General features: G+C 45.5%; 1 protein-coding gene across 2 annotated transcripts in view; it reads left to right on the plus strand.

The window, feature by feature from the left end:
* The first annotated feature begins 7,779 nt into the window (after positions 1–7,779).
* Positions 7,780–26,362, plus strand: part of LOC142575759 (uncharacterized) — a 67,154-nt gene continuing 48,571 nt past the window's right edge. The window contains exons 1-10 of one of the 2 annotated variants that reach the window (XM_075685377.1): positions 7,780–7,962; positions 8,467–8,649; positions 11,132–11,269; positions 14,420–14,529; positions 17,725–17,850; positions 20,237–20,356; positions 21,820–21,957; positions 23,445–23,573; positions 23,701–23,840; positions 24,974–25,106. In XM_075685377.1, coding sequence (XP_075541492.1) covers positions 8,558–8,649; positions 11,132–11,269; positions 14,420–14,529; positions 17,725–17,850; positions 20,237–20,356; positions 21,820–21,957; positions 23,445–23,573; positions 23,701–23,840; positions 24,974–25,106 — 1,126 coding nt within the window. In that variant the 5' untranslated portion in view covers positions 7,780–7,962; positions 8,467–8,557. The remainder of the gene's footprint in view (positions 7,963–8,466; positions 8,650–11,131; positions 11,270–14,419; positions 14,530–17,724; positions 17,851–20,236; positions 20,357–21,819; positions 21,958–23,444; positions 23,574–23,700; positions 23,841–24,973; positions 25,107–26,362) is intronic. The other variant, XM_075685376.1, reaches the window with a different exon arrangement.

Below are 26,362 nucleotides of genomic sequence, written 5' to 3' on the forward strand. Positions count from 1 at the left end.
ATGGGCGCTCCAGGCGCATTTTTACCGCTGGCGTCGCCGTAGCCATGAGGTTCCGTATAAGTGAAAGCGTGTTAAGGTGAACGGCGAACAGCGGCTCAATCTCGCGTGCGCGAGCAAAGAATGCGGCCCGAATGCGTGACCTCTTCAGTCGCGCGGAAAAAATGAGAACTTTCCGCCTATGGTGATGGGTGAACCGTATTAGTACGCACAATATAAATGTCAGAAGGAGCGGCATATATAAATCGAGCGTTCGAGAGGCGAAAGTTACCCGAGGAATTGGCGATCAAGTTATGCTGCTGAAGGTAACAGGACTGGAAATCCAGCAACAGTCTGCATTTGTGCTCTCTGTAATGACTGTAATGAGAATATCTGAGCGTGTTCCAATCAATGCTATATGTGTTAAAATCACCAACAAGTATTACCCTGGGCTTGCTATGGGAAGATATTAAACATTTAATAGAAGAGATGACGCAATCAAACCAGAGAGGGGAAATATGCGGTGGGGCATAGAAAGATCCAGTTAACCATTTGTCACAGCGTGCTAGAATGATTTCTAGCCAGATTGACTCCCGTATACTTTCTATATCGTTGTGCTGAAAACATCTCAGTGAACTGTCAACAGCAGTCAGTACGCCAACGCCTTTTGGTTTAAGATGTTGTAGGGCTGGAGAAAAAATTTTTAAAAATTCTTTATCACACGGTGTATATTTTACAAATGAAGAGTGTCTTTCCCAATGAAATGTTTTTTTGAAAACCATGGTCTGATGAATAGAAAAGTGACTTCGACTCATGGAATGAAAGCTAAGTGATTTAGTATAATGTGTTCAAATAGTTTACAGTGAGCAGAGCGGGTGGGTAATTAGAGAATTTCTTGCTGACGATATTATGGTGTGGGTTTTTAACGTCTAATTCATTGGGCAGGGTATGTGTAGGGAAATATTTCTGAAATAGCTTGAATAGATATACGGAGGTAGCAGAACGATCGTTTCTTTAAATAAATTTGAACTGATTGAGTCGTAACCCATGGAAGAGTGCCTTTTTAGTAATCCGATCAGAGAAGGTACTCCAGGTATGTGCACAATTAAAGAACAAGCATGACTATTTAATTATAATGACTTATCACAGGTAAAGAGCTGTTTGAACTAGTGGAAACCGAATCTTAGCTAAAAAAGTCATTCAAAGCGCTTGCAGAACGGTCAGATTGAATGGTTTAACCAGACGGAGTGTTAGGAATAAAGCTGTCAGATTGTGGGTTTGCAAGATCGCCAAGATTTCCCACGTTCGTTTTTAACGTCGTAGACAGAGTTTTAGAAAAAAATACGGTTCTTTGCGTTTTTCAGATTGAGTATGTAAGCGTCAAGCGCAGACTGGTAAGCTACCCAATGTGAATGACTAGATCAGAGCTCAGCAGAACCATAAAGCCGTTTCTTTCTGTTAGGTAATTTTTTTATTATGTGTGGTGTGCCCATGTCCACGCAGATGTCGAGTGATTGCGCAGACTCGAACGCATGGCGTCGTTAGCCGGTCTACCTCGGTCACAAACATGTTTCAATTAAATATAACGATCAAAAATAACTTACAGCGCGAAGGACAAGGACTATGAGAGACGACATACACAGCGCTATGTATATCGTCTCTCGCAACTTTCGTCCTTCGCGCTGTACGTTATTTTTGATCATGAATTAGCAACTAGCCCAAGCAACCACCGTAAATATAACGAATATTGAAATCCCTAAAGTGCACGTCAATGAATAGAATTAGTTCCCTCTGTGTAACATCAAAATTAGCTGGTAGTACTGAATAATTTTACTCTTCAAGGCACACTTTGAGGTTGAAGCAATAAGGCTAAATGTTAGTAATGGATGATCGCTGATGTCGGCTGCACACGCATCAAGGGAACCTAATTCAGTTTCATTCATTAGGAGGAAATCATGCGTGTTCGCAGAACTAGGAGCTATTCTTCGTTCTTCTACGAGCTGAGTGTGCCTGAAGGCATAACATATACCTAACTATCCTTGGGCTGCATTGAAAACTGGGGCAGACAAGATGCATAATTATTCCACTATATGGCTGGAAGGTTGATGTCACCAAATAGATAAACCCGCCGTGGTTGCTCAGTGGCTATGGTGTTCGGCTGCTAAGCACGAGGTCGCGGGATCTAATCCCAGCCACGGCGGCCGCATTTCGATGGGGGCGAAATGCGAAAACACTCGTGTATTTAGATTTAAGTGCACGTTAAAGAACCCCAGGTGGTCGAAATTTCCGGAGTCCTCCACTACGGCGTGCCTCATAATCAGAAAGTGATTTTGGCACGCAAAACTCCATAATTAAATTTAATTAATTAATTAAAACCAAATAGATAAAGGGGTGCTGCGGGAAACTTTGTCTGCCCATTTTTATGGCCATAAAATGCCATATTTATGGCCATAAATATCGAATGAGGAAGGAGGGCGACAGCATACACCAGTAATTATTCCCGGATGACCAAAACTCAAGATAGCGTAAGCAATTTTCAAATCAGGTTGAGTGTGTATGCACGTGAAGATAGAACGAAAGGTGCTACTTCAGGAGAGTGTTCTCCGACCTCATTCTTCCTGATAATCACTTAAAGTAGGGATGAGGAGAGGTGTTCCACTCATTCCTCTATTAAATCAAAGCGGTATATATAAAAAAGATTAACAGCTTTATAGAAAATCTTGGTTTCACGGACGTGCTGCGACAGTCATGCTTATGTCCGTCGAATGATATGTGTTGAGAATGTTTCACTCGGGGATGATAATAATGCCTATTTGCTAAGAAATTTTTTTTTTACTTTATAGTGTAAATTATAGGTATTGAGTACTGCGGCAGGTGGCCCCCCACCACATACTTTTCTTTTCTACTTAGAGACAGAAGGCGTAGTGTTGGTATCACTGGGTCTTCCTCTTAATTCCGGCTTACGGCTTCACTTTTTTGGCAAGGGTTAGTCTGCGCATTATAATTGAAGCGTTTGTTGATGACGCGTGCTGTTTCGTAGCTGATTTTGCATAGTAGTGACTGCCGTAAACTTCCCCAAAATCTATGAACTTTTTGCGAGCGTCACGAGTTGCGGAGCAAAAGGCCAAATACTCTGATGTGTTTACATAACTGGCTGTGCACGAAAAAGTACTTTCTTATTTAGTTTTGAAGTTACCAAACTTAGCGATTATGGCGCAATAATTAGGAACTTAATAAAAAATGTAGTGCCCTTCCACTCTGTGAACAAGTATAAACAGCGAAGCTGTATTGGAATGACTACATAGACAAGTATATTGAGTTATAATGGTTATTGCTATATTGATTGAATATAGACACATGTACGTAGCTTTGTGGTTGTTATCATCTTTATTTCGTCTCATTTGTTACCACAGTGGCCATAGCTTAGTGGTCGCTGTGGAACACCGCGATCGGTTGTACTGCTGTGCTAGACACGTTCTTACCGAATGCTAAATCCATACACGACCGGAGACGCGTGGCCGGCACATTGGCGTCCGTGCATCACTCAATTCCAAACGAGTTCCACCAGGAAGGATATAATCCACTTGCCGACGGGGAGCACTAGGTCGATGTTAATGTCTCCCACTATGACGATCGACTTGTCTTCGAGGGATGATATTCAACCTAAGACGTCCATTGGAAAGGCCTCCACATCTCCTTTGGACGTAGCTGGAGCGACGTAGACCGTCGTGACGACGGTCCCATCTTCCGTCTGCACGGCACCTACTCGAGTGTCCGGAAACGTAGGCCACTGTATACGAGTTCGGCGGCGTCGGCTTCTCGTCTCTTTCGCGCCCGTTAGCGCTTTGGGTCTCGTTGTCGCTCCTTGAGGGCGCGTCCTTCTTCCTCAGAGCGAACTATACGCGCGTCCTGCCCGTAGCAAGTCCAAACTGCTGATAACGTCGCTAGGGCGATGCTCGCTTGCCCAAGTGCACGCGCCCTTTCCCAGCCCTTCCCCGCGACGAACGAGCGAGCGAGATAACGATCGACAGTTCGTCCCCTCCTCCTCCCCCGTCCTTCTTGTGCCTACCCACCACTCCGTTTCGCGAGAGCTCACGCACGCAGAATGGAGCGAGGCAGTACGATTGGTGGCCCCTTGCCGGCCCGAAGAAAGAACACGCGGCCGTAAGACGGAGAGGATGGGCACTAAATTCTCGTTCTTCCCGGCTCGATCGACGCACGCATTTTTTTTTTTTTTCCAGGACCTAACCATATACAACTTCGCTGTAAAATCCTAAGTGATTGGCGCACAGAATTGACCCGGGGTGAAAATGAACGATAACGGTGTTCATGTCGCCGACCTATCCTTAAGTCTGTCTGCACATAGCCAAATAACTTTAAAACAGCGTTAAAATAACTCAGTGAATGTAAAACGGGAATTACGTAGTTGAACACTGTATTTTTGTTATTTTACTTCGAGATTACAAGCCATGCAGATCGCTATTGCCGCTAAACAAAAAGCTTGTATATATTAAAATAGATTTTCAGTGTATTTTAACAAACACTAAATTAACCGGGTGCGGTACCAATAGTCTGCTTAACCTGACATTGCAAAAAGAAATTTAAAATTGGTGCTTTATACATCACACGTATTGCTCTACAAACAAAGTTTAAAAATAAGCTTTCGAGGAAGCTTTATTTTGGGGCTCCTGTTTAATACATGGGAATGGAGAAATTGTTTACTTAGCTTCCGTTGCACAGAATTTGATGAGGTTTGTTGAATTCGAAAGGAAAAGTTCAAGTTTAGAAATTGCAACGAGCGAATTAATTATTTAGGCGCCAGAATTTTCACAGACGTTTATCGCAACTGCGGAATTTCAAAAACAAGCTTTGTTTACAACTCCACATCAGATATGAAAATGCATATTACAATTCTGTAAACTGCAACTAATACATACAAGTGAAACACTAGTTGAGGAATAGACCTTTGCAGAACCTTTGCAAACGTTGTAACAAGTTCACGTAAAATGCAAACTTAGCTGTCTAATTGTTCGTTTTAGATGCTCGAACTTATGCAGTTGGCAGAAATTTAATACCTGGTTTTGATACTGAGTTACGAAACGATAAACTTCGGGCTTCTATATTCTTCAACGTTGCGATATTCGCCAATTCTTGAGAAAAAATTGCATGCCCTAAGTAAAAGTAAAAAAAAATTCCTTCTTCTATTCACTAGTATATAGCTTTCTCTCCTAAATGCAACAAAGTAAATTCAAATCGGTCCAACGGTTTTCTTTTATAATAGCCTTTCTGCGTTTTACATGTATATGAATAGGTGGCATCGTAGATGGGCTCGAGCTAAAGCTTCCTCTTTGAGCACGCTGGTTCTGTGGGAAACCTATGAAACAGAACGTTAGAATATACGCCAGCCCGCGGCCACCCATAGCTGCGCGCAAGTGAAAAAAGAAAACTTGAGAAAAAAAAAAGTATTCAGCGAAAACTCCGCCGGAGCATTTATCTGGGCCAGACATCTCATCCAGAATGCAGACGAGCTGTCTGGCCAAGTGTCTAGCAAAACTGTCTATTCATTGCCAGTCGAGCAACTAGTTTGCCGTCATCGAGATAACGCTGATACATAAGTGCACTCGTTTCCAACAACCGAGGGGAAGCGACATACTCAGGGGGTGTGCCTCTTATTTTATTTTTTTCAGTTGTGCGTCATGGCATACGCCATGGAGAGAATTTCGAATTATTTAAGGTCGATAAGCCGCGTGGTGGGGGAACAAAAGAAATTGAACTAAATCTCCCTAATTCCTCGCTATACGTTCTTGAAAATTCACGAAAAGCACTCTAACGTATTAAACATTGTGATGTATTCATTTTTGTTCACTTCTTTCGCTTTTGTGTGTTCGCGGAGTGCGTCAGCACTGCCGACTCCTTTTGATTCTGTACAGAAGTTCGGTGTTATTCTGGGAACAACGATACGCAGCTGGGTCAGTTTGTTTTGGAAGGCACTGCGGCCGACCTAGGGCAAAACCTTCAAGAGTCGGCAAACAAAACAAGTGCAAACCATGGCTCGTTTTCGTTTAAACCAACCTTTAAAGAAAAGAAAATATATATATACACAGAAAAAGATAGGAGAGAGAAAGAGAAAAACTTAATCTGTAGTACTTCTTTGAGCAACAAACACCGTCTCCGTTCCCACTGCCCGTTGCTATGCTGTGGTCACGGCCACTCGACTTCACCGCGCTAACAATTTTCTCTGTTTTTGCTGCAGGGGAATTTTCGCCACGAGGAACGAAGGCCGAACTTCTCCCTCTATGTTTTTTTAATTAGGGCCGAAATCTCAGCGTCGTTACGTCACTGTGATGTAACGCATATGAAGTTATTATATACCTGCGTTAGGGCGGTCTCGACGCAGGTAAAATGTTGCCGAATATTTGATATCTATAGAAGAAAGCTCTTTGTCAATAAGTAGTTAACTGGACCAAAGCAGACGTCTTCGAAATCAGTGACGCAATGGCAAGCTGGTAAATGAACTTTACGGCAACGTCGCCACCGGTCTTTCGTTTTTTTTTTCTGCTTTTTTACGCTTACTGAGCATCCTCTCACGGTGAGAATGGCAGTTTGCTGTTGCGTAAGCATAATTTACTAATACAGTTTAACATCTACTTTCACTCTTTAGTGACCATCTGCTAAAATTCGGAGGACGCTTAAGCTTTGCCTGTAAGAGTGCCTGAGCACGAGTTCGCGGGATGGAATCCCGGCCACGGCGGCCGTATTTCGATGGGGGCGAATACACCCGTGTACTTAGATTTAGGTGCACGTTAAAGAACCCCAGGTGGTCGAAATTTCCGGAGCCCTCCACTGCGGCGTGCCTCGTAATCAGAAAGTGGTTTTGGCACGTAAAACCCCATATTTTTTTGCATGGTTGCCAGCCTACGATCACGATCGAGAGCCTCGATCGCGATGCATGGATCGCGATTGTCCGGATTCGGATCGAGCGAGATCGCGATTGAAAGTGACCATGTGGCAGCACTCGATCTGTGTGATCGGATTGACACCTGTATTAGCAATTTTCAATAACTTTTACAGAGCCGCAACGGCTAAGGTACAACGAGGCCGCCTTTGACGAAGATAGGTCCTCCTATCGAAACGTTGGCCAGCCTTTCTGAGGCAACTCGTCCCTGTTTACAAACTTTATACCACAGTGTGCTATTCCATCTGTCAGCCCCTTTCTTGATTTTGGACAGAACATATTTTGAAATCCGTAACCTCTCGCTGGCGCTGGAACCAAATTAACAAAGCTTTTCCTTCGTAAGTGCCATTTTTCTATTGACCTGCCGCCGCATACGCTAATGGTTCATCGGAGAATTCTAGCGTAAGTACTTTTTTTGTAAGTTCGGGGGGTGGGGGCTGATGTTTTGGCGCGAAATTCAAACAATGGAACCTTGACATCGACTCGTTTACTCTTCTTATAATCGAGCTAGCGCCGCGAAATTAAGGAAAATGGTGATCCAACAAACTACTTTGTCAGTATAAACGATTTTTTACTCTTTAGTGACCCCTATAAGGAACAGAATATTATTCGACGGACACACTGAAATAAAAAAAAAGGGGGGAGAGGGGTATACCGTAAAAGCAAAAGCTTTCGTTTACACGTCTTCCCATTCTGGGGTTCCTTTCAACGCAGCCCGCTGCCGGCTGGCTCGTGTTTACGCTGCTGTCGGTGGGCAAGCTTGCCCTCTCAGCATCTCCACCCTCCTCTGCTCTTTCCATCGCGCCGTGCGCGGCGGCTAGACACCGTTATAGTGCCCGCTCGCCGCGATAGGCTGCTGCTGCTGTTGCTGCTTCTGCTGCTGCAGCTCGAGAATCTCTGGGCGCTGCGAAACAGGCGAGAGGAGAGAGAACGGCCCCCAAGCCAACTTGAAAATTTGCATGAGGTGGCTGCGTCGCCTTGGCCCGAAGACAGCTCGTTTGTTAACCAGGACGTCTGGCGTCATTAGCGATGTGAGTCCTTTCGCACTTGTAAGGTTGTCTGTAGTATGCGTGCGTGTGCTTCTTTAGTTGCAGCACAGTTCGTCCTGAAAAGAACTGTAAGAGAACATGGACTTGATTCACAGCGCTTTTCGTTAGTAAGAAGTATTTGCCATTGACCGGCTGCCTTCTTTAATATGTCCGGCATCAGCATTGGCAGGCACGTGCTGTGCGTGCGTGTGTGTATATTGTATGTGTTTGCGATTTTATATGTGGTTGTGTGTGTGTGTCACACACGCGTGTCATATTGACACACACGTGTCAAACGGATTAATTTTCGCAAGTAAACGCTCGTATGTTCCTTAATTGTGTAAGGATTGAGGCTTAATGCTTCGGAGGCCAACCTAACATTGTAATGTTGCAAGCGGAATTACGGATACGTGTTGTTCCAGTCACGCACAATACCCGAGCATGCGATAGCGATGATGTTGATGTAAGCCAGAGCTTTCAATGAGTCCTTCATTCTTTTTTCTCTAGAAGCTGTAAACAACACTCGGTGGGCCTATGTCGCTGACGCCTTCGTCGTCGGCCTAAAGGTCTCATCAGTGGGCCAAGGGTCACCCGAGCAATGCGTCCCATCTTGGTGGTGATATGCTTACAAGTATGCACGGTCACCGACTTGGCGCTCGGCGCGGACGAGATTCAGCTCGATCCAAGCATGTGAGTGGTGATTGTTGCCATGGCGTTTTATTGGGCGCATTTCAGTGCTCCAGCTTGCGGCAGAAAGGATGTTCCAAGTCCGCCGCCAAGGTTTGTGAGTGGTGGCGCTGGCTAACACTCCCAGGGTTAGTTGTAGTAGTAGTAAAACATTAAATGCCCAAAAAAAGGGGATGGGAAAACGGCGCCGCGGTAGCTTCATTGGTAAGAGCATCGCACGCGTAATGCGAAGACGTGGGATCGTTCCCCACCTGCTGCAAGTTGTTCTTTCATCCACTTTCATTTCAGTTAATTTATCATTTCTTTAATTAAATTAGTAAGTGCAAGTAATTAGGTTGTCCTTGGTGTCCTTGTTTGTTGGTCTCTTATGATACGATTAATAAAAATCGGGCCCCCCGCTTAAGCCCCTTTCTTCTCATTGAGCGTGTTTAGAAAGAGAGAGAGAGACATCCAGACAGACCGAGAGAAGCGTATCGATGTGCCCCGAATGAGCAGGAGTGGCGTGCCTGTGACCTGCTACTCCGCGTGGAAGCAAGCAGGAAGCGAAGGGCGAAAGAAAAGGAAATAATGGTTGGAGTTGAAAGGCAGTTGTACAATGAGCTGTGAAAGAACGTTCTACGGTCGGTATACACACGCCACGTTAATATGGACAAACTGTGGCACGTATACCTGCAGTTCGCGCGCCAGGCGCCATGTATACAAGCGCCATGCAAACAAGCCGGCAAGCAAAATACATGCGAAGTTTACCGCCACGTTGAAACGTCAATATGCTGCGGTAACACGAAGACAGAGTGAAACAAGCTGAATTTCGTGATCTATTGGTTTTAATCTAACATTTTTATTTTTTTTTAATGCTGCGTACTTCTCTTCGTCTTTGTAGCCACCCAAAAATTCGGGTTTATTTTTCTTTTTCTCTTTTTGCAGTGACCATATTTCCTAGAAAACTCGCCGATATTTTCCAGTTGATAATTTGTTTTGTGAAGCTTTCTTTCTTCTTTTTTGATGAATATTAGTTTCACGAATTTCCTTAATACGCTAAAACATGATGCATGACTGCATATTCGGCTTTTTGATACTGCAGTCACGTCCGACAAGAAAGTTTTCGAAAAGCAGCCGATTTCAAGGGCAAAACTCCATACGTCGATGTAACTATTAAGAGAGTGCATCTAATATTCGAACAGAAATAGAGTGCGACTTTATTTGTAACGTTAAGCGGGTACAGACTCTTCAAAAGCTACTACAGAAAAAAAAATGACAAGGTAGACCGACTCCCCGCTGCCACTCACCGAACTTGCGCAGTTCATACCCCACAGCATGAAGAATGTAAGGACCCGGGCCGGGGCTCCCCGACCCCTCTGACGTAGCACAACAGACGAGTAGAACTCCCTGGAATCACCAATTTTTAATGTGGAAGTGTTCCTGCCTTGCGCAGAATCTTTTAGAACAGCGCATTAATGACTTTGTTGCAATTATCTGACCGGACTTTGTGTTGACTCTAGCGTACATGTGTGAATGGACTATTTGTTGCTGTGTTCCTGAGTTGACTTTCCGTTTTCATCATCATCATCAGCCAGGTTACGCCCACTGCAGGGCAAAGGCCTCTCCCATACTTCTCCAACAACCCCGGTCATGTATTAATTGTGGCCATGTCGTCCCTGCAAACTTATTAATCTCATCCGCCCACCTAACTTTCTGCCGCCCCCTGCTACGCTTCCCTTCCCTTGGAATCCAGTCCGTAACCCTTAATGACCATCGGTTATCTTCCCTCCTCATTACATGTCCTGCCCATGCCCATTTCTTTTTCTTGATTTCAACTAAGATGTCATTAACTCGGGTTTGTTCCCTCACCCAATCTGCTCTTTTCTTATCCCTTAACGTTACACTCATCATTCTTCTTTCCATAGCTCGTTGCGTCGTCCTCAATTTAAGTAGAACCCTTTTCGTAAGCCTCCAGGTTTCTGTCCCGTAGGTGAGTACTGGTAAGACACAGCTATTATACACTTTTCTCTTAAGGGATAATGGCAACCTGCTGTTCATGATCTGAGAATGCCTGCCAAAGGGTAGTACAGGGTAGCTAACCGGAGATATCCTCTGGTTAACCTCCCTGTATTTGCCTTTATTCCTCCCTCCCTCCCTCCCTCCCTCCCTCACTCTCTCTCTCTCTTTCTTTCTCTCTCTCTCTACCGGAGGAAAGTACTTCAGCTACCAGCAATCTGTCTAAGTCAATAAGAGCGTGCTCGCTATTGAAGATTTTTCTTGCCGCTCTCATTATAAACTTCCTTACTTTTATGGATTAACAATTTAGCAACTATAAATAATCATAAATCACAGAGTCGCTCAATAAGGTGACCAATTCAGAATGAGCATTATAAATCGAGTATAGACGCGTGTTTGCGAAATCCTCGCAACCGTGTCTGACAGATACCCTAATTTTTTTTTTCTTCGACGTTCGGAAACCTCATTCTGCGTTCACTCCGCCCTGCAGGCCCAACGTGTGTGCCTACCGAAAATCAGAGACGGTGCGCGTATCGAAGCCGAGCCGGCGAGCACGCACGCAGATTGTGAAGATACGGATCGCCAACTGCTCCTACGCACAGGCGGAGTGCTTCGAGTACCAACCGAGGTAAGGTACCCGGAAAAAAAAAACACTAAACACTGTTAAGAAGGTGTACACCCCTTTCGGTCGCGTCTTGTTCCGCAACAGTAAGCGTCATCTGTCTTGCCCACATTTCCTTTCTTTAACGTGGCGAGCCCAGTATTTATAAGTCACGAACGGCTTGCGCTTTATCAGCGTGACATAGCATTCTCGACGGGAAAGTAACGTAGCCAGCGCTGAGTTTAAAAGAAAGGAAACGCAAGCAAGACAGATGACGACTACTGTTTTGCGTCAAGATAAGCCCCAAAGGGTGTAAAATTTGCTTAAGAGTGAAGGGAAACGCTAAATCAGTTTTTGACCGATAAGTTGTTCTTTCAAAACACTATTCTTTTTAATTTCGCGTCACAAAGCTGATTATTAGAACAGAAAATGGAGGGCAGTTTCACTCTCTTGTTTATTTCATGCCGGCACACCAACTCCGGTTTACGTCAGTATGACGTACGTCACAAATTGCGGAATATCTTCGCGTATTCGGGTCACCGTGGCTTTGTAAAAGTACTCGAAACTTGGTAAATTCAGTGTTTGGTTCCTTTGGAATAAAGTGTGGCCCACATCGTAGCCGGGAAAAAATGACTACACCCGAGTAGACTCAGGCAAAAACACGTGACGTCACTGCGAGCTAGTGCGGCAACTTGAAGGCGGAGCCACCTGTCTTCCATTTTTCTTTTTGTGTTGTGTCCTTCTTTGGCTTAACAAGCCTGTTCTCACGGTAAGAGTGGCTTTCTTCTTTCTTTTAATGCGATAGCGTTGAGAGCCCCACATCAGAGAAAATCCGGTGTCGCCGTCGGTAGTGTTGGCCATACGGAAAAATACCTGTATATTGCTGAATGACATGCGGTATATGCGGGCTATATTGCCGCACCATTCTATCCCTAAAGTTGCTCATACCTTGTCTTACATTCTTGACAAGGTTAGTCCTCGGAATTTTGAGATTGACGGCCCACATGTCGAGAAACAAAACACTGTCAGCCCATGCCTTTTATGTTAAATCTCCACAGGCTTAAATATTAAAAGTGCGAAACAATAACAGAAACTCGAAAATGATGTAATTCTTTTTTGGCGCGGCTGTGCACAACCTCTGGAATCGGCCCACTTAAGAGGCCGCGTTTCTACCAGCAAGCTCGCCTTTGTGCGTAGCGTTCGCCGCCAGCGTTTCCCGGTAAAAATTACGGTTACATAAGCTGCACTTGCCGGGAAGCGCAGTCAGGGATTCGACTCTTAAAGGCGAAGCTTCAGCGCCCTCCAAGTTTGTGTCTTTGTCTTGGGAAACGTTAACTTTACTAATACAGCTCAAGTTATTTTACTCTTTGGTGTCCTTTAAAGCAAAATCTTTCCGAATGAGGTGATACTAAGGTTAAAGGGAGCCTGAGGACAAATAATAAGCGTTAGCTTAGATGGCACTTCTGCTATACCTACTACGTCGTCAGTCTCTCGTCAGTCTCATCTTGAGTAGAGGCTAGGTATGGAAAAAAAAAAACGCGAGAATGCGGTTGCTGACACCACCTTGTCAATCTTACACGATAGACCGGGCCGGCTTGAATTTCAACAACGTTGGCTTTGGGATTGTTCACCGTTCATTAACCGAGAAGAATTAGGTTGCATTCGACCCAATTCAATGTTAACAAAATGCCATGATATTACGATGGTGATGAAGATGAAAAACTAAGCATGATCACGGCCTCTAAGGTCTTCAGAGCACTCCCTGCATAAAAGCGACCCGAATTCGTGAAAATAGTATGAAATACCCGAGTCCCGCTAGCGCTAGCGCCATCGGGGCGAAATTAATGTGGCCTCGATTTTATTCGCAAATAACCCACCATTTCCATTTTTTTTCCTATGACACGAACGATGAGATCCGTGAATTCGGGTATGAATTCGGGCCCTGCAGAGGAGCGTACTAGCAATAACAAAGCCATGGGGGGGTGAGGCGGAGCGGTAATTGATGATACCCGCAACGTGCCAGCCGAAAGTCCAGTTCCGGGTTCTCTACCACGGGCCCCCTTTCAAAATAAACTCCTCGCCGGTACGTACCGGCGTACTCCAAGCAGATCGAGCAACCAAGCGCCAGGCTGTAAATCACATCGACTGGCCTCTTCCGGCGTGCCTCCCTTCAGATCATGCCGGTGGCTGAAACCAGTCAGTGCCTCTAGACTGCTCGTGCGCGCCACCAACACCAATGCCAAGAGGCTGACATTTTAATTCCGCGACAGCTGTTTGTCAGCGCTTATCGTTCGACGAAAGGTGCTACAAGTGTGCGGCGATATTTCAGCACTGTATACACTGATCTCTCCTTGGCTATATTTAAGCATTAGTTAAGGGAGCACGCGTGATTAATTAACTCTGTATAATAATCCCTCTGCATTTTTTTCCCGAAACAAACCTGTGATTCTGAAGCTTTCGGGATAACCAAGCGGTTACTCTCGAAGTCGAGCTCGAAGTAATATTCACTCGGGACGCATCGCGGCTTCTCGTACGTGTTCGAAACTCGGTATGCACGGGTGTGTCTGGACTCAATGTAGTGCGCGGTGCAACTTGTCCTCGCCTTTTTGTCTCTCTGAGTTAAAGTGTGTTTAATGTGACGTGCGGACCTCGAGTCATCCCTTTAGCTAGCTTCGCTGTAGAATTTTTCGAACACATGGGGTTTCTTTCGGTTTTACAAAAAGCAGATGTCGCTATTGTAGGGTGACTAAATGTTTTCTTTACTTCCAATAAAAAATAAGAACGAAAGGAAACTTGTGAAGAAACAAAGGGTGGCACAACGAGCGATGGAACTAAAAACGATAGGTTTGAATAAAGATACGTCACTGTACGGACTACGGAGCTAACACGTGTTTATTAGACTTTTGACGAGAGTGGGAACAAAGAGCTGGGCAGGTCGCGTAATTCGTACATACCAGATAACTAGAGGCGCCTATCAGACTAACAGAATGGGGTTAAGGGAAGGGAAACATTGTGATGGAGTGATTACGTATAGGTACAATTAAGTTCAACTGGTGTGGGATTAGAGTAACTAGAAACACTTGAGGGCTGCCTCTGTCCTTTGTGGTGTGCTTAGACTGATGACAGCGTTGGTGAGTATGAGTTGCTCAGTCGCTTTCTGGCCTTGCCTCCTTCCAGGACAGTTCACTACGTGGCGTACGAAAACGGGCTGGAGCGTCGGTACACCACTGCTTACGGATGTTGCGAGGGCTGGACGAGGCGCAGAGGCGACAAAGGATGCCTGCAGCGTAAGTGCTTCCAGCCTAAACCTGGCCGATAAGTTTTTTCGTCGCATCTCGAGAGTAACACCTCGGCGTCTGCAGCCCACTTCTGACGCAAAAGATGTTCGCAACTTCCTGCGATAGAAGGGCCAACAGTGCTGCGTGCATGCGACGACTGTGGCAGCGAAGAGAACATCCACCACACATTGTGCTACTGTCCTCGCTTTGACTTACAATGCGCAGAATGCTCCAAAGCATTCTGCGCAATTGGCGATCGTCCCCTGTCTGTGACACGTGCCATACTTTAGGAGCATTATGAAAATTTCCAGCGCATAAACACACTAAGAAAGGAAGCAAGTGGATAGAAAGACGCTGTTCAAACAGATCCAGCGTCTTTCTGACCACGTGCTTCCTTTCCATATTTTTTTTTTTGGTTTTCGCTGGGAATTCTTATGGTGCACTTAAAACAGAATTAACTAGCCCAACCTTCAGCTCTAAAGTGCCATATTTGAACACGGTCCCCATTTATAGCCAGCTGTTAAAGCACTGAAGGAAGTTTTATTCCTAAAGCGGCTTGCCTATATGCGAACGCCACTGACTGCACGCGCTGTCCAAGCGCTTGCACATACTCGTCATCTCTCCCCCCTTTCCGTACCTATATTTCGCGTCTTCCTATTCCCAGTGTACTATCTCAGCATAGGGTGGCCAATCAGACACTTTTTTTTTCGGTCTACGTCACCACGCTTTCTCTTCGGCAAATGCTAAAATTAAATTAAATTAAATTCTGGCATTTTATTTGACAGAATCACTTATTACGAAGCACGCTGTAGTGGGGGATTCCGGATTAATTTTGTACCACTTGAGGTTCTTTAACGTGTGCACGAGTGTTCTTTTTTTTTTTTGCGTTTCACCACCACAGAAATTCTGCAGCCACGGCAGGACTCGAACTCACGACCTCGAGCTCAGCAGCGCAATGCGATAGCTCGCAAAGCAGTGGAGTGAAAAGAAATGATAGGTATATGGAGAAGGAGACTCGGCAGTTTTCAGAACGCAGGATGAACGTTAGACGAGACTAAGAGGACGGCCCGTATATATGCAGGTCCAGGGATGCTGGCTGGACACAGCATTGTGTCCCACACTTTCCACTTTTTTGGGGCGCTATGTAAAGTAAGGCTACCGTTCCATTCTGAGTTTACTCTAAGCTCTTGATTTCAAATTTACGTAGCCACCGACGCAAGCAAGCGGTGACCTGCAAAGTTTCTTGAGCACATAAACTGCGCTTGTCCTGTTTACGTGTACCTTTTTCGTCCGTGCTTTTCGCGCTCCCCTGTCTATACTTGCTCGAACAGTCCAATCAAACGCTCTCTGCGTTAGTGGAGGGGACTTTTGTTTGGTTTCGAAGCGAATAGCATTGCTTACCGTAACAGCACTGCCTACCGTAAGGTTTTTCTTATTTGATTGGCTGACTACAGACGAGGAGCGCACAGAAGTGGGGAGGGTTCGGTGGGTATGGGCTAGCAAAGTGGAAGCAGATAGCCTGGTGAGGAGTGGCGCTGGTGTCTCCGATTGGACCGCTTCCCCTTACTTAGCTTACGGGGCATTAAATGTGCCGCCAAGATGGATTCTCAGGAAAGCAGTTGGCAGAGCGATGTCGTACACGTGCCGAAAGAACTCGAAAACGGTATATACTGCCACGGGAAAAAAAAAATAATTGCATGCAAAGGAAACCATTCTCCAGGGCGATCAGCTGGTAGCCGTCTCCTGTTAGGAACGAGGCGTTTTCGCGCTATGAAGAAAAAAAAATTTGGTTGGGCGTATTTATGCATCTTTAGTGCTTGCACGTCACAGTTTTCGCAGTCTCGTGACTTTGCGTAACAGACAGACGAAGTGGGCGCGGCCTGGAAAATTTTGACCAATAGCGGTGGCCGCATGCCAACAAAAGCGTAGAATCAGAAATAACGTTTTGTTTTAGTTCGGCCTCATCGTGCGTAATCGGCCTGTGCATTTGGTTCTGAGGTGGAGAGCTCCCACGGTTTGCATGACTTGAAGTTACAGACAGACGACGTGGATGTGGACCGAAAAGTTTTTGGCCAATCGCGGAGGGCTAGTGACGGAAATAGAATAGAAGCAGATAGGAATAGCTTTACATTGCAGAGCCCTTTGTCTGTACCTCGCATAACGTTAGTGCTGGCAATCCAAACTTCGAAAGGTTTCACACTCATTTGAGTATGTTTTCGGTTCTAAATAAAACAGTGCTGCAGGCACCCTTTAACTCTGCGCGCCCTGTACGCAGATCACCTATGACATGAGAGCACGTCTTCCCCTTTGCAGGAAATTACACGCTCGCCTCAGGGTCCAACAGCGTTCGAGACAGGATAGTAGCAACGTACTCAGAGTTAAATAAAATCCACGTAACTCTCATACACGCTAAATTGTGTAATTTTTCACTCCATTTACCTTTACAGCCTGTAATTTGTTTGTGTATAGCAGTGCAAACTAGACCGGTCCGTGTCACAGAACAGCCGCGTTTATACTCCGTTTTCTCTTGTAGTTCCTTGGCGCTCTACATTAGAAGTTCCTACCCTCGGTTCGCGTAGGGCAGCAGCAGCCAGGCACGCCGCCAACGCTGGCCGATCCGACGAAGCGTCCGGACGGACACACACACGCACGCCCCGTCGAGGAATTCTCGAAGCGAATGCCTGCCTGGGCGGCGAATCCTATTTTTGCTAAAGCGCGCGCGGTGTTTTGGCGCCGCCCCAGGCAGCAGGCCGCCGAATTACGCCAACGGCCCTCTGCCGGGCAGTCTCTCTCTCTCTCTCTCTCTCTCTCTTCCTTTCCCTTCACTCTATTCTTTTTTCAAGCTTCCGAACCTATCCGTCCCTCGTGCGCATACAGCAAAAGCTTCTTGCACCCCTTTCTTTCTCTCTCCCAAGCCTCGCTGAAGCAACCGTCGCACAGACCTCCTCTCTCAGGGTTGCCCACGCTAACGCGGAGGCAACCATGTGCGTCTCGGCCGGCGGGAGAGGACGTCTTCTTCTGACGTCAGGCTAGTTACTACGTGCCGTGATGATGAATTGAGGGGGTGGGGAGGACGGCGGCAAAGCGTAAACAATAGTAAGCTTAATCTCGAAGAGAGGATACGCTCGCTTGTGATGGGGGTTCGTGTTCGTTTCGGCGCTTTCGGCTCCTTCATCTTCCTGGTGTGCTGCTTCGTCCATCTAGGATCGCTGGCTTACGTGGACGCCACGCAATGCCTTAACGGCGGCCGCAGTCGCCGACACAGCCGGCAGTTCGGCGAGCCGCACTGCATCTGCCCGCCCGGTTACCAGGGTCCTCAGTGCGAGTCCGGTGAGTGTCACAGCTGCTGTTATCTCTCCTATCTTTCTGTAAAAAAAATAATAATTTAAAGAAATAAACAGGCGTGAAGTACATGTGTTTAAACCTCATCCGTTCTTTTGGTACGGAAGAAGCGAAATGTCAGTAGTCACCAAACACAATATCCGCGCCTATGCTTTTAGAAACACTCTAACCGCGGTGTTCACAATAACTGAATTTGTGGAAAAGATAATACGCGAAGTGTTGGTAAAGCTTCATTTTTTCACAGTGCAGGAAAATGATATCAACATATAGCAACAAGCACTTCAGTGGTGATTGAATGAAAAAAGAAGAAAGTTGGTGACTTAAAGCACACTTTGTTTGGACAGACAAGGGACAGACAACCGCTGAGAACATGAATCGAGATAACCCTGCTGGTGGAATTATTCCCTATCATAGTGACTAAAACGAGCCATGTTTCTCCCATTAAACTTGGATTTATATTTTTAATTCATCATTAATAGTCGCGAGAAATGACCTTTGGCGCCCCACGCGGCAAAAACATCAAGCTGCATAAAGGTCCACCACGTGACCTTCTACTAGTGTACGTAGTTCTTGATATTTCTATTAGTATTGAAATGCAGCATATTTTTTATTATTATAAGTTTTTCCTGACTTACAATGTGCAGACAGGCCTTCGTTTGTAGTGAACAGAAAAGTGGCGCTGCCTCCACCTTCGTTTTCGATGAGTTGGCTTGGCTCGTCTATCGACAGAACAATGTCGACGGGGGCCAGCCAGCCATGTCGTAGGCGTGTACACGGGGGAAAAAATGGTACAAATATAAGAAAGGTCTGTACAACAGCTCGAACTTGTTGCACCAGCTTTTTTTATTTGCAAAAGTGGTTGAAAAGGTCGAAATGGTGAGTGGTTAACCACTGTTACACTCACTCCTGTGAAAGCAGAACGATGGGCAGCTTTCACAATTTGCGAGGCGGGATGTCGACATCGCTCTCACTTCTTAGCGTTGGTGGAGGAGGGACTTTTACTTTTTTAGAGGTTGCTGAGATCGAAAAATTCTGCTTACTAAATATCCACGCGCTTTTGAACGTAACCGCTGCGGACGTAAACACTACAAAGGATGAGCTTTGCGTTGCGCCAGAAAAGACTAGGTCCTTAAAAATCGGTTGTCAGTCCCTTTAAATTTCGCGATTGAAAGTACTTTCAAGCAATCTAAGGGTTCTTTTCCAATGCACTCCCAGTAAACGTCATAAATCGCAATGTGACCTACGGCAGATGCGCGACTGGCGAGTTAAACGTTTGAAAACAACTCGCTTTCCTCTCATTTTTTCAAGGGCAAGGTTGTCATTCCTCGTTACGGGGAAACAGCGCGAAACAACGAGGCAACAAAGGGCAGCGGCTGTCCTGTGCGCCTTGTATCGTTCTTTTTTTTTTCGCGCTGTTTCCCCGTAATGAAGCCATGCCAACAAGCTCAAGTTCAGACCCTTTTGAAGTTGCCGTTCCTCGCATAACGGACTGAAGTGCTGTCCTAGGTATAAGCTGTTTGTTTGCTTCCATGACTACGTACTCTGTTCTATGCAGCTTGACCAAGGTAAACCCTTTCGGTCACGGCGTACTCGTTTGTGGATGCGACTTACTTTTGTCATTTATGTGAGTTGGTTGCAAGGAATAGACAACGAATATAAAGATTTGAGTAAATTGAACGTTCTGCTTTCCTAAGTACACCTATTTCAAATGTGAGTGAAATGTGTGAAAAACGGGACGTTTGAAGTGGGGTGTTACGGTGATAATTGCGAGAGATCTTTCTTTTTACCTTATTGTAACACTTGCACCCAATAATTAACATGTGCATCCAATTCTAGCGGGTGATTCAATATTTGTGTTGAAGCGACGTAGCATGACTGACTGTACAATAAATTAATATTTAATTGCTACGTAATTATGATGGGTCACCATATAGTATGCAGAGGGTCATTCTCCCACCTTGACTTGCTTTCTATGGAGTCTCCAGCACCTTGGCACAAAAGTATGTAAATTTCGCGCATTTATCTACAGCCGATCGCAATTCGCGAGACTGAAGAGGGTGATGGAGCAACTAATTATTCGTCGTTTACGACTTGCCGCATTGATTACGCCTTTCGTTTACGTCTAGCCGCAATGGGAAACGTGTTAATTTAGTACCGATGGCTAATTAGGATCGGCTTGAGTCGGGGTGGTTGGGCAGCCGCAGGTGATGAGGAGAGCGTCCCAACAAAGCTCTCTATAGCAACGGGTTAACTTCAAATTTGACCTCGTTGGTTTCTGTCACCGTCTGAGAACGTCCTGCACTCGAACCATTCTGCGTGCCAGGATGCAGTTTTTCGTTCAACGTATCGTGACGCAGCCGTGCTCGACTCGCAGACGTGGACGAGTGCCTGGCCGAGAACCGCTGCACCCACGACTGCGTCAACACTTTCGGCTCGTACCGCTGCTCGTGCCATCCGGGCTACCAGCTCGCCGGTGACGGGGCTTCCTGTTTCCGTAAGGATGACGCAAACGCACCCCCCCCCCCTTATACACTATAGCCCCGAATGTCCTTGCTACTTTCTTCTCAACTCGCGACAGGGCAGGCTGCAGTGCCAGCTGGCAAGCAGGCGCGGGTTGCGTTATCGGGTTGAAAGCTCGCGCCGTCACTACAGCATTTCGAGAGTAGACTGTGCTACCTGCTCGCCTTTACCTGTGGATATAGACGCTTGCTACTTGCCAAGCTCAAGTGGCTACAATAAAATTGAGTGTCTGTGTCTTGTACTGGCGTATTTAGCTGTATGTTTCTTACCGCCAGTTCTTAAAAGATGGGGTCAGAACACAGCGAGCGCTCTCTGAGTTGCAAGCAATCATACAAAGAACGTATGGTCATTAGTCTATTTGCTATGGTGGTGCATGCAATCAAGTTCGACGCTCTCGGAATACATCGCTAGGCATGGTGACGGGACCCGCCACGGTAGTTTAGCGGCTGGCCACAGCGTTGCTCTGCTTAGCATGATGTCGTGGGTTCGAGTGGACCCACGGCGGCCTCTTAATTCCTGGGCGTGTGAAAAGCAAAAAGGTTTATGTATAGGTGTAAGATCATTTAGACCAAGTGGTCTATATTCATTCGATCAATTCAAAAGTGAACTTCGGCCTTCAGTTTTTTCCCTAATAATCAACACAAGTTGGGCGAATTGGATAAACATGTGGATTTGAAAGAATACTTTACTATACCTAACAATCAATTTAGTGTTGCTTTTTAGTGTCCTGCTAAAGTCGCACGAAAGCACGAGCTACATTGAGAGCGATGTTGTAGCTTCTCTGATGCTTGTAGGCATCACCTTTCATATTTCGTCGAGCACGTAGTACACACGAATGCACAAACTGGCAAGTGGGATTGGGATGGAATACAGTGGGGGTATTCTGTAAGAGTCCACTTAGTGGACTGTCCATTTCAGCCGTTCCTGATTGGGTAGGGCGGTTTGTCTGCTCCTCGCTCGCTCAGCTACGTCCAATTAGCAGCGGCCGAAATGGATAGTCCACTAAGTGGACTCTTACAGAACAGCCCCCCACGTCAGCCGAACCAGATCAATGCGTTTTGACTTATACGACTGATTTGACTTTGTAATCAAGTTTCGTTTCAGACACGTGAAATTGCTGAACGGAGTGGGTGTCGCATTTCCTTTATTACTAGTTTTCTCGTTAAGCAAAAAGATATTTCTCTTGTTAGTTGTAATCAAAGCACGAGCACTTTTTTTTTCCGGTTGCCATCGATCGTTGCCTATGAATATCAGAATGTGCTGCACTGATGCGCATAAATGTTAATATTTTGATGTTTTGCTTACGGCTCTGGAGGCAGTCAACGAGATGCTCCCGCATACGAGAACATCTCTTGCAAAAATTGAAAAAGAAGTGATTCGGCTACTGCGACGCTCAATTTTGCCATTTTTATATAAAACACGATTCTTTCGTTACAGGCATCGATGTACAGGAAATACATGAGTGCGGCGTTGACAACGCCGGTTGTGAGCACAACTGTCGAGTCACTCGGTCGGGACCGGAGTGTTCCTGCCGCGAAGGCTACAGGCTTCTCTCTGACAAGAAGTCTTGCGAAGGTAGCCCTTGGTGCTTTGTTTCCTTATATTATTTTACCTCCGTCTTTTCTCATTTAGTCTATAAAGTTTCGCTTGCGCACACTTGCACGCTTACACCGCCGTGTTTCTCTTAGTTCAAACTTTTTCTTTAATCGCATCGAGTGCGCGTGATAACGCCACTTGGTCTGCTGTGGTGTATCTGAAGAGGCGGACATCACATATAATAATAATAATAATAATAATATTTGGGGTTTTACGTGCCAAAACCACTTTCTGATTATGAGGCACGCCGTAGTGGAGGACTCCGGAAATTTTGACCACCTGGGGTTCTTTAACGTGCACCTAAATCTAAGCACACGGGTGTTTTCGCATTTCGCCCCCATCGAAATGCGGCCGCCGTGGCCGGGATTCGATCCTGCGACCTCCGGACATCACATGTACGATGAATCTCAATGTACACAGGTAGCTTATTGGAGAGACACAGTAATTAACTTTTTGTTTATTATGACGCATGTCGGAAAAAAAATTGCGAAATCGAGGCCGAGTTGTGGTGAAGTGACGCCTGCTTAACAGAGATTACATGACTAACGCTATTTTCGAGCTCTCCATCCGTAAAGAAATCGCCTACATAGTATTTCCGTTCCAGTTACCGGTTTCTCTTAACTATTACTCTGCATAGTAGTTTGGGACGATGTTAACTGCAAGGCCGACGCATTTTTATCTCATTTTGGGGACGGCTATCTCGGAAGTGGTGCTAGAATAATGATTTCGGTTAAGCAGACATGGGGGTGTCACTTTTGCTTGGCTCAGTTTTGCAAATAGAACATGTACCCTAAAGTAAATCACAAAACAATTAATTCTTGAGTTACTTAGCGAATATTTTATTCAGCTACTTCGACACCGCTATCCGCCCGTAAAAGCGAAACAGTGCTAGTACGTTTCACTGGCGAAACTTCAAATAAGCTAAGCGAACTAAAGTAAATTAATTAACTAACACATGATACGGATGTTTATCTTCCAGGCATCCTTTCACGCACTGGAAAATTGTCACAACAATCAGCAATGTTGAAAGGAAAATTAATCAGCATCAAGCAATCGTAGAAACGTTCAGTCTAACGATATGTTATATGTCGCATTGTTTAAACTGTTTCCTCGACGTCTTTGTTCGGAGCATGTTAAAATCGCCCTGCCGTCTAAACGATGTTGGTGCGTAATATAGAGAAGGAGCGTTTCATGGATCTGGATGTAGCATCATGCTATTGTTCGTTGACATGTCTCAGTCGAAGCATGCGTCCGAAAACGCGGAAGATTGCTTCTACATACAGATAACGCAACTGCTAAGGTCAGTGACCGTGCATAACCTTGACGCCGCAAGTGACTTGCCGTCAAATAACTTTTGTTTATTCAGGTATTCTCGGCTGTTAAAATGCTTACTAAGAGTTATAACAAGATATCTCTTATTGTATCATGCCTTAGTGTTTTTCTAATAATATCTTCTTCAAACGGAGACATCGACGAGTGTCTCGAAGAGCCGGGACGTTGTGAACATCGCTGCCAAAACTTGGACGGCTCCTTCCGATGCACGTGTCCAGCTGGCCTGCAGCTAGCCGAAGACGGCAGGACGTGCAAGCTCGCTCGTAAGTCGTCGGGAACTTCTTACGTAACTTCTCACGTTTACGTGAGAGCGCATAATTACTTAACGGCGATGTCCGTTGCGTTTTTTTTACAATACTTTTTTGCATCGTCCCGCGTTTTCGTTTTCAGAATGTGCGGAGGGACTATTCGGCGAGAAATGTGAGCACCCATGTCGTGCCTGCAAACACGGCGCGTGCGATTCCGCCGCCAAGATGTGTCGCTGTCAGCCGGGATACGTCGGAGAATTTTGCGACGGAAAGTGTCCCCAGGTAAAGTGTCGTTAAGCTCGTTTTTGGCGCCGGTTGTCGCCGACGCTGAAAACGCACTACTGATCGTTGGAGATTGTTATGTGGATTACCATGCACATTTGCTCCGATGTACATTTGCTACCTCACGAAGAACCGCAGCAACGCCCGCGAATCCTTATGCGGCCTTCATTTTTTTTTTAATCATCCGCACCGCTTCTCCCTGTGTGGGGTAGCAAACCGGGCGTGCCTCTTGTAGGCCTCCTTTCCATTCCCTTCCTTCATTTGTCTCTCATTGCTGCCTGTCCACCTCCTTTTTTTTTCATACAAGGAAAAGTAATTGATAATCTCGAAGACAAATCCGAGCGTCTCTGAAAGTCGGTAGTGAAAATACCTACGCAAACTGAATAACCCTATAACTGCACCTCCGTATACTTGCATACCCAAACATAATTACTTGAAAAGATAAGCGCACTTCGTAAAGCTTCGTTTATTGTAAAAAAGAACTGCGAAACGCATTGCGTAATAAACATGGATCGGCCTTTATGCTCTTATTAATATTTGCGGACCAAAATAAGAACTCGCTTTAGCGTCGTTATATTGAGGCGCCCGATTTTACATATATATATTGATAGCGGCATGAAAATTTTTGAGCATAAAGGCTGATCCGGTTCGTCACTCCGCAGTTCGCATTCTCTAAGCTTTGGCTGATGGAAGCGGACAATTGAAAATATTACTAGACCGGCGATTATGGGCATGCAATGTTGTAGTATACGGCGCTGGTGCACAAAAGTCCCAATCAAGACACTGACACGACTTTCGCAACAACACTGAACTTCGCTTAGGGATGCGAGCAATTCATTCAAAAGAAAAGCTGCGAGGCCGGCCTGAATTAGTGTTCTATCCCGCTACTATGCGTTGGGGTCGAGGGAGGGAAACGAGAAAGAGAGGGCAAAAGTGAACAAGATGATGATGATGCAGAGGGAAAAAAAAGGTATAACGGGAAACACTTATTACAATCGCATACACTGTTCTATATTTTTCAGAAAAGCCACAATAGCCTTCATGGCGTGGTACGCGGATTCGCTCCATTTATGTGATCGCATGACTTCTCTTCTTTGGTCTTGAATCGCAAACCAGGCCGTCCGCTATTTCAGGGTATGTTCGGTGCCGACTGCAAAGAGAAGTGCCACTGCAACGCCTCCGCCGTGTGCAATCACAAGACAGGCCGATGCAGCTGCACACCGAACGCAAACGGCAAGCATCGTTGTAACGACGTGTGCCCTTTCGGTGAGCCCGTCACCTGCTCTCTTAACTCCTCGTTTTCTCTCTTTCTCTCGTATTTGTCTTTTTTCCACATTGGTGAGATGTCCGTGCCTATACTACACCGAACGATCTTGAGTCTCGCTTACCAGCGTCGGCGTTAAAGGTCAGAGAAATCTCAAAGCGGTAATGTCGCGCAAAAGGACTTGCAGGCAAGTGCGTCACGAGTAAAACTTGATAACATGTTCTTAAAATGGGTGAAAATAGAGGACCGGCAGCTGTCTTATTTCAGCAACCATAAATGTACGCGGTCGCAAACCAGTTGGACCGAATTGCCAGAACGTTGGGCGAATTTTAATTTTAGCATGTGTAATAACAAACAACCAAACATACAAACAAAAATTATGTTTGGTGATATACACATCCTATAAAATTAAAACCTTCACTTACAACTTGACACTACACTTAATCACAACTGAACCCCGTACAGGGTTTCATGCTCAAACACTTTATGTATGTATGTATGTATGTATGTCATTAACGTACAAGTGTATATATATATATATATATATATATATATATATATATATATATATATATATATATATATATATGTGTGTGTGTGTGTGTGTGTGTGTGTGTGTGTGTGTGTGTGTGTGTGTGTGTGTGTGTGTGTGTGTGTGTGTGTGTGTGTGTGTGTGTGTGTGTGTGTGTGTGTGTGTGTGTGTGTGTGTGTGTGTGTGTGTCGGCGCCAGGCATAAATTCTTGGAGCCCCTATGAGAGATCGCACCAGGCTACAGGCCGTACTGTAATATCCAAGCTAAAATAAGAGAAAGATGGAAAAATTAAATAAGAGTTTGGCGCCTCTTTCTGTCTCCTCTTATTTCTTACGACAATTTTACCCTTACGCCACAAGCCTTTCTTAAGCTTTGCGCCAGCTGGCCCAACACAGTACTCTGATGGTCAGAGTATTCGAGCCTCCGGGCAGCAGTATAGCATGCCATGCACGACTTCTGATTCTAGCTCCTCTCGCGCAGCTTGCTCAGTGAGCTGCCGGTGAATCCAAAAACTGGGATGCACTTTGAGAACAGGTGTTTGAATTGGGATAAACTGAGGAGAACTGAAGCAGTAGGGAGAAAATCACGCGTAATTGTCAGAAATAGTAGCCGAATTTTTTCATGAGAACAAGACAGAGTTCTTGTCACAACACTTTGCAGCAACGCCGACGAGAAATTAAACGCGGGCACTTGTTGATGGGGATGAACGCTTTATTAGGCACAATT

Source organism: Dermacentor variabilis, chromosome 3 (genome assembly GCF_050947875.1).
Source record: "Dermacentor variabilis isolate Ectoservices chromosome 3, ASM5094787v1, whole genome shotgun sequence".
NCBI classification, from domain to species: domain Eukaryota; kingdom Metazoa; phylum Arthropoda; class Arachnida; order Ixodida; family Ixodidae; genus Dermacentor; species Dermacentor variabilis.